Consider the following 14,514-nt stretch of genomic DNA (forward strand, 5'->3'; position numbering starts at 1 on the left):
ATAAAAGTTCCATGGGCCAAAGTACAGTCACACCCAGGTACACGCTACAGACTCCATAACGGGAAAACACCGACCTGCCTGTATTTATTCCTGCAACGTGCATTTGAAAACATGGCGGCGGTTTACCATCGAGTTGATTATGACACACATTTCAACCCAGAAAAGTACATACAAGTTGTGATGTCTTTGATTGAGTATAACCGACGATTTCACGTGTTATTGCAAAAGTCATTGGACACAGGTAGGTATGCAGCGGACAACATTATTCACGTTCTCACTCCAGCATCCTGGCCAGTAGTGCAGGATAACGCATAAACGCTTCATGATTCCTGGAATATTACTGTAGCTTATTAATATAAGCAGCCATTTTTATAATTGACACGTCAAAAACGTGGAATTTATATTAAAGTTATCTGTTCAATTCATGAGGTTACCTATGAATTCCTCGATGGAGAAGAGAGGGCCAATAAATTAAAGATTTCTGCACTTCGATGTGTTTACAACATACTGTGTCAAAGGTCAATTCGTCAAACTCTCTTGTTATCGTAGATTTAGATGCGTTGATAACACAACACGTCAATAGACACAGTCCATTTATTCCACTAGGATTGTCGCGTTCATATACATTAGACTGTTCTCATTACATTTACACTCAGTATGGAGGCTTTTCTATTGAAACAATCGCCTAATCATTTATTCCATTTTTAAATGCGCCAATTACGTATACGTATTGTACCATGTCGATGTGTTCTATAAGATTCTGTCCAGTATTCAGTATGAATTATATACTTATAATATTACAAAATTTCCTATTATCCATTGTTATATACATTTTCATAATGATTAAAGCATGTTTAAACATAGTGAAATCTGTACCAGGATATTGCACATAACAATAGAAATGTTACGTGTACTAGCAGCGAATACAATATAAGAAATACATCGGAGAATGCAATCAAATAACGTTTCAAGTGGTGTTGTACGGACTCTTGAGAAAAGATAAATATTGTTTAGTTACTATGAACTAATATGATAAATGACACTCACGAATGATCTACATCACGTTTTTCTTTATTACATCAACAAATAGCACGCCATGAAATAACGTAAGGATCAGTTTCGAATTATGTTGATACGACCAAACCATTTTGATCATAGGGGTGCCTGGAGTCATTACACGACTACTTTTCGAAACAACGCTATGAGCGTAATATTATGAACTATTTTAGATAATTCACTGTATATATATATATATATATATATATATCATAATCTCGTACATATATATTATATAAAAGTAAACTACGTCTTCAACCAATCATGTCTTTTGAAAGGCGTTGACGATATCACTGAAATTCTGCGCCGACTTATGTTACCGCGTGACTGCAAACCCATTTTCCATGTCATCATCGATGTCATTGTAACTTGTGTCGATGTTTAAAAGTTATCTATGTTCAGTAATATATGTGTGATATTTGGTGATATATGTTAAGGAATCAATTGTGGCTGAAATGTTTTCCAATCGTAAAGATTAAACCAACTTTTCATATGTTATATGTCTCCGTCTTTGTTTCGATTTAGTTATACGTTTTACTTGTCTGTGCAATTTCAGATTAGTATCAGCAATTGACAATACATTCATACAATAAGCTGACACTGGGTTGGTTAATTTATTGTGACAAACAAAAATTACACATAAATAAGTATGATAATTCGTTACCTATATTACAAAAGTTCAATAATGTTGAATGTGAGCAGACGATAGATAGATTTTCATTTTCCGTTGACGTGACATTCTGTCCGATTACTTCAGCTGTGTAGCCTCGTTCGCAGTTAACTCAAGATGCGCAAGGTCACTGTTTTATACAGACAAATTGGCGGACAAACGCAAGAGGTTGTGGTGTTTTAAATTAGACATTTACCTCCTATGCAATAGTACGATAGATTTAAATTTGGGGACTGAGTTTAGTCGATATTCTTTACCGGCTACCAACGAGGCGTCACAGTGCACGACGTACTCAGACGACAAAATACCATGTTATACCGAAACCCGCAAAATGATATTTTACTGACACGAAACAAAGTGTTCGACCATAACATAACACACTTCGATTGGTGACATTAAAAAATTACTTTTTTTTTACATGAACCAAGTATTGTTTGCTCAAGAAGTGGGGGAAAATTAATACTTTTTGAACATTACTTGTTTGTTGAATGGTGGGCTGATATCTGTACCTGCATAAAACGAATACATATTATCAGAAAGATAAATTATTTATAATTATAATAAAGATCAACCAATAAACCCGCGAACTTATTGTTGGATTTAAAGTAACACTACTGGAGCTCATAATATGTACAATGTTGTCACAATGATGTAGAGATAATGCTCTGAAATTTACAAATTGTGCGCAAATTACATGAAAATGAAAATCATTCTATATACAAATTTGACCACTCTTTTGATAAAATGTACATAACCACTGATCTATGCCTACAACTTTCAAGTTAAAAAAAGACTGAAATCTAAATTTGACATTATGTACGCAAGTCTTGTTTCAGTACACACAGTGTTATGTAATGTTAGGATGATTGGTATACTTATATGTTTATAAAATAGAATGTTTCCAATCAATACATTACTCCAGATAACAGCAGTAGTATGGTTAAGCCTACTTCTGTGTTATATAAACATCAGTTTAAATACGTTTACGATAAAATTATTTAAGTGTTTATGAAAACGCCGGTTTATTTTTAATTAAGATGGAATTGTCAATATGATAGTGAAGTCACTATCAGCGCGATCATCAGTTTCTTGGATGCAAACATTTCTTTCCAAATTTTACACAAATAAGTACCTTCAAAAATATAAATAACATGACTCATAATTAAGATATAATTACAAAATGCCATTGTGTGTTCGTGTAATACAGCTCGAGCATAGGCTTGTTATGTAGGAAATCCCTCGTAATTGTTGGCATGACACTCACTCAAAATTATATGAAATTAGTATATAAAGTGAGGACATTGGGTAATTATAATGATGTCATTAGAATTTAAAATTGTAGTCGATATTTTAATAAAATGGATTTTGTTCGTGCAGGTCGTCATTAGTATACTTTTTATATGAATAAACGAACATTGAAGGTTTAATTTGTTTCGTTGTTCATAGGTAAATTCTGTGGTGATCGGATGATCGATATTGGTAGTGGGCCGAACATACATCAATTGATCCCACTATGTATGCGTTATAAAGAAATAGTGTGTGCCGAGTACACCGAGTCGTGTAGGCGAGTTTTGCAAAACTGGAAAGAGAAGAAGCGAGGCTCATTGGACTGGACGCCATGTTTTAAATATGTATGTGGTTTAGAAGGAAATAAGTAAGTCGAAACCAATTGTCTAGAGCGGTGGAGAATTGCATAGTAAATTTGAAGCAATAATTGTGGCGGGCATTTACTGTAAAGTTATACATGCCTTGTGTGTGACCTCAAATGCCACACATGCGAGACTGCGACAATGACATTTTGTGAAATCCGCGTTGATGGCGGTTTTGATCACTTCAAAATGTAGGAGTATATATAGATTATACATCTTTGCGAAAAGTAACTAAGATGTGTTTTATAGACTGGAGTCATAGGGATATTAATCTACGCACGTTTGTTTACAGTAAGTCATATGTATTCTTGATTAGGGGAGTTTTAATGATTGTACACGAATCGGTCACGTGAGTGATTTAGTACTACCTCTAGAACATAAACAGTGGGCGTAACCTGTAATTGTGAGTAATACTAACTTAAAGTGGAATGCTATTTTCTGATAGAGACACTCCCGAAGAACGAGAAAACAATCTAAGGAAGGCAATTAAAGAGATCATCCCTTGTGACGTCACTAAAGCAAATCCTCTGGAGCCGCGAAGCGATTACCCGTTTGATGCGATGTTTACTTCGCTGTGCCTAGAATGTGCAAGTCCCGATAGCCGATCGTATCGCCAGGCGGTCGTGAACATGGCGTCACTCTTAAAACCGGGCGGTCGTCTTATCTTGTGGAGCTTCCTGAACGGTACATCGTACACTATCGGGGAGACGGAGTTCCCTATTTTGAAGGTCAGCGAAGGTTTTGTGAAATCAGCGCTCAAAGAAGCCGGGTTTATTGACATTGAAACAACGCAAGTGTTTTATAGAGAGGATTCAGATACGACGGCCCTAAATATTGGTGGGTTTCTTTACCTGACAGCCACTAAGAAAGCTAGGACGCAGAGCGTGCGAAAGTAGTATAATACGCAATGATAATAAGGTGGAACAATCGAAAAAATCTTTCCATCCAAGACTGTTGTCCTAATGTACTTTGTGTTACTACTTATTACTACATACATTGACTTTTACGTTGACATTTTAGAACATTTGTATTTGCAATTAAGATAATAATTGATTTGAAAATATCGATCAATTGCGATAAATTGTACCATGTGAAAGCACTCAATAATATACGTACAACAGTACCGTTTGATTGAATGTTTTTATATGCATGGCCGCCGACTAATTCAGGTAAAAAACTAACTATTGTGAATTTCATGCACTTGTCGTAGCATGTGTTAAACTGTACCTACATAGACCGTATTTGCCTCTATGCACCAGAATTTCCAATGCAAGAAGAAATGTTACAGTACTAAATCATCAAAGCAAAAGGTATTGTGCATTTGTCATATATATAATTTCACCAACATAACGTGGGTATGTTACTATTGATGTGTGCATCGTTACTGTACATAGAATATCAAACTCACTTTTACAACTTTCGAGTTATTAAAATTTTGAAAAGAATGGCCAGAATGAAGAAATAACTGAGGACTTTCTACGATAACTACATCTTACGTCATTCCTTCGGGACTACTTTATTTTCATGGATCAGAATATAAAATGTTGTTAGGTGTTATATGCGATCTGATTGTATTGACACGTAAAAAGTAGTGCGGCTCGGTGTAGCACAAAAGTCAATGGTGAAAACTTGTCGGTTCATTTAACGTGTCATGTGTTCTTGACTCAACACATCTGAATAGCAGTAAAACTGACAGATTATCGTGATTACTATCGTGCCGTATTTTTAAAACCAGCTAGTGTAGCAGAGACAGTCGATTGTATTGACTCAGTTCTGATTTTCCTTTTTTTTTTTTTTGCACTTTTGACTTCACAGTCTGTTTCTCAATCAAATATTCAGTTCTGAGAAAAAAAACTCAAAACATGGTTTGATGTTTGTGTTTTTTGGAACATTGATTAATAAACCATTTTAAGACAGTGTGCTTTGCTCACTTACCTATGTTATAATGTTATATACGTGCTGTGTGGTACATTACAAAACCAAATTATACTCTTTGGGATTCTGCTTGTCGATGTTAGAAAAATGTATGTATCATTCTATTGAAATATGAAATATAACAAAATAGCAAAGATCTATGAAATGTGGAATGTGGGATGTTAACGTCATCGATATCAGTAGAAAGTTTCCTCATATTTTGAAACATAGCCAATGAAATCTACTATCTTCGATTTGCGAATATACTACAATGGACCGTATTTGCATATGGCCGACGAAATCTCATTGACAGCGGGAGAGACACGAGACTTGTTGTTGCCCTCAAATAGAGCTCTATTCTTTGCCGTCATCAGGTTCACTCTTCCCCTGACTATGGTTACCATGGTATTAGGAGAGCAATGTTACACGTATGCGTCACTGCTTCTCCCGTAGAGGGCAGCATTACACTGTTGGTCAAGCGTTGGGTCTAATTCTGTATTTAAAGTTAAATAATTACTTTACAATTTCGTGTAATTCAAATTTATTCTGTCAGTTGTTTTGATAACCTTCTATACATTATAATTAACCATTTAATGTCATGACGACATCTGACATTTTCAGTGTTTTATGTCAAATGAAATTCACCCAAAACAAGTATTCTCATACTCAACAAAAGTGGGAATCCTAAGCTCGACATGAGCGCGGAGCATTGTGTGCAATCCCTTACGCTGATTGGTGTTAAAGATTTTAAAATCACGTGACTTCTTGAAAATGTTACCTTTCACGAAGTGTTATTTTTTTTGTATATGACTAATTATCGTTCAATAACATAGCTTCGGGTGATATACTACATGAAGGTTACCGCTTCCATAATTTTTCAGGAAAGGTATATATTACTGTTTTGTCAACATTGACGTAATATGGTGGCCCCTCGCTAATTATAAGTCGCGGGTGTCGGGATCCAAGCAAAAACTTACCGAGGGGTCTCGTGAAAGGGAATAATGCATTGGAAATAAATAGAAAGCATTTACACACACATGGGATTATTTATAGTGTGTTTTCAATATCACGGTCGTGATTAATAATTAAACAAGTTAATTGAAATGTTATTACATATTATTATACATCTATCACCGTAACGCCATAAGTTACAGCGTGCCGTAATTTTACGGTATTTTACGCGGTATTTTCATCCTCCCATATAAGGAAATGCGAATTCCAAATATGGAATGATTACGCGCGTAAGTGTCCTCTAATAATAATAAAAACATGGCTGCCACCCGGATTTGACAGGACTCTACACAAAGAAGTTCGCTGATTGTATTCTAAACTTTTTAGATTCCGGCATTCCCATGATGTATCCTTGGAATAATAATAATAAGGTTATTACGAAGATACCTCAAAGTATGCACTCAGACAGTACACCTTCGCGTGAGAGAGACCTAGCTCGAGCCATTCCATTAGAGCGCGACCGTTCCATTACAGAGCGTTCCATTAGAGAGCGGTCACGTGACGTGTGATCACCTGACAAGTGTTGGATACACGCTCTAACGGAAAATACCGTTAGGTTTAGCGAATTTACGAACCGTTACGAAAGAGTTTGCTCGTTCGAAGACCGTTTTTGTAAAAGCGACAGCCTTGGTCGATACACTGTTCATTTACACAATCTTTCATGGCACCATACGCACTCACACTGTTAGCGGCGGAGTGAAACGCGCCCATGTCATGCCATTAACCGATTACTGACGTCTATGTATTTCAAGTCTTTGGCATGAAAGCTATAAAATATATAAAATACAATGCCTTGCTATCGTTTGAACATTTCAAATATTTAATTAGTCTAGCGTTTTTTTTTCATTCCATTGGAGACGAGTCGCTCTTCATTCCATTACAGAACGGAATGACCAAAACCACCCTCTGACGTCGCTCTATTTACTCGATTTGATATGCGAGCTATTAAATATATTTAATACAATATATTCAAACAGTTTTGAACATTTCAATTATTTAATTGGCCAAGCGATATTGTCATTCCATTACAGACGAATCACTCTTCATTCCATTACAGGACGGTTTGACCCAAACCACCCTCTAACCTCGCTCTATTTACTCGATTTGATATGGGAGCAATTAAATATATTTAATACAATATATTCAAACAGTTTTCAACATTTCAATTATTTAATTTGCCAAGCGATCGTGTCATTCCATTACAGACGAGTCGCTCTTCATTCCATTACAGGACGGTATGACCAAAACCACCCTCTAACGTCGCTCTATTTACTTGAATTGACATGGGAGCTATGAAATATAATTATTAAAATATATTCAAACAGTTTTGAACATTTCAATTATTTAATTTGCCAAGCGATCGTGTCATTCCATTACAGACGAGTCGCTCTTCATTCCATTACAGGACGGTTTGACCCAAACCACCCTTTAACCTCGCTCTATTTACTCGATTTGATATGGGAGCAATTAAATATATTTAATACAATATATTCAAACAGTTTTGAACATTTCAATTATTTAATTTGCCAAGCGATCGTGTCATTCCATTACAGACGAGTCGCTCTTCATTCCATTACAGGACGGTATGACCCAAACCACCCTCTAACGTCGCTCTATTTACTTGAATTGATATGGGAGCTGTTAAATATATTTAATACAATATATTCTAACAGTTTTGAATGTTTCAATTATTTAATTGGCCAAGCGATCGTGTCATTCCATTACAGACGAGTCGCTCTTCATTCCATTACAGGACGGTTTGACCCAAACCACCCTTTAACCTCGCTCTATTTAGTCGATTTGATATGGGAGCAATTAAATATATTTAATACAATATATTCAAACAGTTTGAACATTTCAATTATTTAATTTGCCAAGCGATCGTGTCATTCCATTACAGACGAGTCGCTCTTCATTCCATTACAGGACGGTATGACCAAAACCACCCTCTAACGTCGCTCTATTTACTTGAATTGATATGGGAGCTATTAAATATATTTAATACAATATATTCAAACAGTTTTCAACATTTCAGTTATTTAATTAGCCAAGCGATCGTGTCATTCCATTACAGACGAGTCGCTCTTCATTCCATTACAGAACAGTATGACCAAAACCACCCTCTGACGTCGCTCTATTTACTTGAATTGATATGGGAGCTATTAAATATATTTAATACAATATATTCAAGCAGTTTTGAACATTTCAATTATTTAATTTGCCAAGCGATCGTGTCATTCCATTACAGACGAGTCGCTCTTCATTCCATTACATGACGGTATGACCCAAACCACCCTCTAACGTCGCTCTATTTACTTGAATTGATATGGGAGCTGTTAAATATATTTAATACAATATATTCTAACAGTTTTGAATGTTTCAATTATTTAATTGGCCAAGCGATATTGTCATTCCATTACAGACGAGTCGCTCTTCATTCCATTACAGGACGGTTTGACCCAAACCACCCTTTAACCTCGCTCTATTTACTCGATTTGATATGGGAGCAATTAAATATATTTAATACAATATATTCAAACAGTTTTGAACATTTCAATTATTTAATTTGCCAAGCGATCGTGTCATTCCATTACAGACGAGTCGCTCTTCATTCCATTACAGGACGGTATGAGCCAAACCACCCTCTAACGTCGCTCTATTTACTTGAATTGATATGGGAGCTGTTAAATATATTTAATACAATATATTCTAACAGTTTTGAATGTTTCAATTATTTAATTGGCCAAGCGATCGTGTCATTCCATTACAGACGAGTCGCTCTTCATTCCATTACAGGACGGTTTGACCCAAACCACCCTTTAACCTCGCTCTATTTAGTCGATTTGATATGGGAGCAATTAAATATATTTAATACAATATATTCTAACAGGTTTGAATGTTTCAATTATTTAATTGGCCAAGCGATATTGTCATTCCATTACAGACGAGTCGCTCTTCATTCCATTACAGAACGGTATGACCAAAACCACCCTCTGACGTCGCTCTATTTACTTGAATTGATATGGGAACTATTAAATATATATTTAATACAATATATTCTAACAGGTTTGAATGTTTCAATTATTTAATTGGCCAAGCGATATTGTCATTCCATTACAGACGAGTCGCTCTTCATTCCATTACAGAACGGTATGACCAAAACCACCCTCTGACGTCGCTCTATTTACTTGAATTGATATGGGAACTATTAAATATATATTTAATACAATATATTCTAACAGGTTTGAATGTTTCAATTATTTAATTGGCCAAGCGATATTGTCATTCCATTACAGACGAGTCGCTCTTCATTCCATTACAGGACGGTATGACCAATACCACCCATAACGTCATCCTATTGATTTGAAATGTGAGCTATACTTTATATTTAATATAATGTATTCAAACAGTTTCCAACATTTCAATAATTTGATTAGCCATATTCACGTATTATGTGCTCATCCCGTTACCTATAGTTATTCCACAAACCATCGATTTAATATGATAAGTATAAACAGAATATGGTAAACACGATTTTAATGCTTGAAGTAAACATGCCTATTGATCAGATAAAAACATGTTATTTAATGAAGTCATGAAACACACAACGTCATAGTAGTATTTCCTTTAATTCAAAGTTAGTTAAAGCGGGGGTCGTCACTTGCGCACGCCGGAATTGAGTCCAAAGCGAGGATCATAACGCACTCTAAACACGCTAGATAACTGATTTCCAGAGGGTGTAAAAAGTGAATGCCTACTTAGGGTAGTTTTCTACCACTAAAAATACTCAGAAATCCAGCTAGAGGGATTGGGTTACTATAATGGTAAAGATTCTGAAATAAAAATATAGGGTCACCAAACTTTTCTAAGAAAGGGCATCAAATATTGATGAAAAATGCATGTTAGAATAGTTTTTTTTGTTTTTTTGTTAGAATAGTTTACAATGTTGGAATGTTATAAGATGGCGGCTCTTTAGACACATTTAGTAGATAACTATGTAGCATGTTATTATATAGTGGTTAGGTAGCGAGAAATTTACTTCAAATGTGACTTAACGCAGCACTCTTAAATTACTCTTAGTTGGCTTTATTTACTTAGAGGGCCAGTTATATAGTAGATATGATTTGTGCATGATATGTACTTTGAAGTCAAGCCAAACAATATAATGCTCCCTAAAGAAAGACCTCTTCAACTGTAGCAAGCAAGTTACAGTTTTTTATATCACTTTTCATTCTCTATATATTCAACTTTTCATCACTATTATGTAGTCCGTCATATTGATTCTCCAGCAAAAAACTGTGGGTAAAGTGTGACATCATATCCACTGTTTTAAAAAATTTGAGAAAATACTGAAGCGAATTTGTTCAAATTGTCAGTGTGCATATTACTCACGTGTATAATTGTAGTAATGGAAATTAGAATGTTACAAATAAACATAAAGTGAAAATAATGCCAAAAACGTGAAAACAATAACAATGATTATTTTAATCATTAAAAGTAGAATGACATTGTTTTGTTTCTTTTTGTTGCCAACAGGTTATATATCACCCGTATAATATATTCACATTGATAAATTGTATACAATATAAGGACATTTGAGCATTTGGTAGAAAAACACACAAATGAATACTAGTATTTACATTTCCGTCCTGACAACTATTTTTATATGCTTGTTTGGCGCCGGTACATGCATGCTACCACGTTCTACACTTTCAGCCAATTTGAAGCTCGAAGTTATAGATGAAATCATTTGTCAATTTCTGACAACAGAGAATATGATGTCATACTTTACCCATAATACTACATAAATTATTAAAAAGTTAAATATCTAGAGAATGAACAGTGATATGAAAAAACTGTAAATTGTATGTTCTTATGTTGTCAGACTTTTCTTTTAATATATAACATTCAAATTATTTGTGTGAATGCATCTTTAATTACATCTTCCTACAGGAACTTATTCAAGCAAAATATATTTCCCCATGTTTGACCGCATACATCGGTGTTGATGTGGTGGAATGAATTATATATCGTTGTTTCCTAAATTATTAAAAGTTGATGGTAATAAAGATATATACTCATATACACTAAATACATGTAAATATAAATCATGACAGCAACTTCAACTGTCATAAACGAAAACCACTATGTGTATAACTCCCAGATATTCTGAATAAAATATAATTACACGTTCATTTTTTCACTACGCGTAACTATGAGTCCCAAAACCCATGCGTTTTCAATCTTGTGTTAAACCGTTCTAAACTGTCAGAGATGTACAATTCGAAATGTGATCAACAGTAATGAAGTTAATAATTCTACCAAAGATACGATACAACAGGGTAAGGAAAATTGTTGTACCATACATATATAGTTCCAGAGTTTCAACTTTTACTCATGCTTGTTAAGTGGTTCTTGAGATACATATGGAGAAACTACTAATTGCTTATTAATATACGTAATTAAATTACTGACTTACATTAATAATTAATTAGTTCCACATGGCATTTATTGACCAAAATTTCTTTGACAACCACCTAATAAATTTCGAATTAACTGTTAACTGAAATTCCAGTTACGGAAAACATAACACATTAAACAAAATAAAAAATCTATGTCACCCGTAACTCGAAGTTACAATGCCTGTGTGGCACCAGTAGTTACTAAATTATAATAATGGTCAGCATTATATAAGATATTGAATACTCTTCCTAATAATGCTTGTAATACAAATACCTTGATGAAACCTATATATTGTTTTACTATCATACCTGTACATGTTCATGTTACTGATACATCTCTAATAATCAGAAGATACATGCACTGTAATTTACATATCAAGTATAGTTCTCTGCATCATATATCTCATATTGCTGTCATCTCATTTTTACAGGCGACTTGTGTGGCATCCAAATAATAACACATGGTAGTTTTGTATTTTCATGACTCGTTCATACAGGATCGCATTGAGAAAGGGTAACACTATCGAGTATAGTATTTGAAACAAAGAAATAGCTATTGCATAACATGAACTAGTGTTGGTGTTTCATGTTCATCTTGCAATTCTGTTGCAGGTAATATTTCTGTTTATAAGCTTTTGTAGCCTAGTGTGTTGCTATGATAGGTTCGAGCACATGAACATTGCTATGTTATGACATTAAATAGCATTCTTAAATGTGTTTTATGACGAACTTTCTTTAATTATAAAATAACAGCCAAATATGTCAAAGAGCATACATGGACAACACTTAGGTATTGTGCTATGTTGTGTATTTCCGGTGTTAATTACAGTTTATACATTAAGATGTGGCTCTCAATAGTGAAGTATGAGATGGATATATACATAGTACAGATGATAAGTATCAACTGCCGATACATTATACATGTACATCTATTTAGCTTTACATTCATCACTGCTTGTAGCGTAATGATTTAATATTTCTTTACATGAGAAGTTGAGATATGCTGATGCTGGATCACTTCTCCTTCATGACTTATCTCTTCATTGGTGTACCTACATCCAATAATAAAAATTTTGAGGTTATGTGTATAATATTGGAAGAATTTTCGATGAATCTACTGCGGAATATGTATAAATTATCTATCTTTAATTCACAAAATCTGATGCCCATATATGGTCCCTTAGGTTAGGTTAAGTTAAAGTTCGCAAACATAGCATGTCAACACAAAACGCTACTACCACCACAACTGAAAAAGAGAACGTTTTCACTTGCAAGCTCTTGTGATGAAACATGTATTTAAGTATGGTGCACCGGCACTAGATATTATACTTCACTGTTGAATGTGTGATGAGATTACAAAGTCTTACTAATACTTGATGAGCGGTGCGTGTTCCAATATAGTATTTCATTTCATATAGCTATTCATGTGAGAGTATCCTGTACCAAAAATGCATGACTGTATAAAGTAAAATGACTACCATGTATTATATGTGAATGTCACATAGAAGATTGTTACAACAAGATCAGCTAGCTGTGCACTAGCATGTATTTAGTTTTTATTGTTTGAACCAGTATATTTTGTTATTATAATATGTTATTGATTGCTTATTATATATTTATGCTAATAGTCATGATTTCTACAAAGAACATGCCTGTGTCTGTGAAATGCCAAACCACACATTTACCGTTTTGTGTTTGTGTTCCACTGAAATAGACAATTATTGATTTTTTGGTTGAAAATGATTATTCGTATCCGAGTAAATTTGAGATATTTCTCTTGTTGTAGCCATGCCCACCGATCCTGAAACAGTCGACTGTTTTCGGCTTTCCGACTCTAGCCGAATTAAAAGTGCTCCATCAAACGCCAAAATATGAGAGGAAGCCATGCTCTTGTACTATACTTTTATAATACTGCGTCATTTAACAATAATATTAACGATATATATTTTCCGGTCAGCGTTTTTTTTAAACGTTATATTTTTGGCGTAATGGTGTGCGAATTTACGCGTTTTCAAACGATCCGAAGTTGTAACATCAGTATACGAAAACCCTAAAATCAATGAGAAAAAGTTGGGATGGACATTCTCTTTATACCGTCATACCATAAACCCCCACGCGAAACAATTGCCCCCATTTATAAAAGAACAACTTGGCAAAATGTTTTGGGATTTTGGATAACATTTTGAAGAGACCATATAGTCTGGAAGCTAAGGCCAAGAATTTGGAAACAGACTTTTCTTATGCAAGATGTTCTGACTTTTTCAAAAATGCTTGTTTCCAGAACAGAAATGTCCTGAAAAGGCTGAAAATTAATATGTTGCTATGGCTACATGAAAATATCATGAAATCGTTAAAAGATCTATATTTTCAATACATATGAAAATACGGATGTAAAGTTGGTACCAAAATGTTGATCGTGGATTGGCCCAATCATTTAAGACATCATATATGCTAATTAGGTAATTTGCATATTCAGAAATTACCAACAAACCTGTTTTTTCAACGAAAATTGTATATATGGCGTGTTTTGTTTTTTCAGGAACATATAGTCTTCACAACACTATTTTTGCTCAATATTATTCTGAAGGTTATCATTTTATTTTCTATAATTATAACATGTTATAAATAAGACAATACAACTATGAACATGGCAATCAGATTTGAAAAAAAATATTTATACAAATTATTTGCATACAGAACTAAGCACAATTATGCAAAATGAACAAGCTTTATAGCAAACTATTCACCATGT

The 14,514-nt window shown here is 34.3% G+C and overlaps 1 protein-coding gene across 1 annotated transcript; it reads left to right on the forward strand.

The window, feature by feature from the left end:
* The first annotated feature begins 111 nt into the window (after positions 1-111).
* On the forward strand, positions 112-4,271 carry LOC100375774 (nicotinamide N-methyltransferase-like). Its single transcript, XM_085508479.1, has 3 exons — positions 112-241; positions 3,173-3,380; positions 3,821-4,271. Exons 1-3 carry the CDS (start codon positions 112-114, stop codon positions 4,269-4,271), a joined length of 789 nt encoding a protein of 262 aa, XP_085364605.1.
* The last annotated feature ends 10,243 nt before the right edge of the window (positions 4,272-14,514 follow it).

This window comes from Saccoglossus kowalevskii, chromosome 15, assembly GCF_978046115.1.
Source record: "Saccoglossus kowalevskii chromosome 15, keSacKowa6.1, whole genome shotgun sequence".
Taxonomy (NCBI): domain Eukaryota; kingdom Metazoa; phylum Hemichordata; class Enteropneusta; family Harrimaniidae; genus Saccoglossus; species Saccoglossus kowalevskii.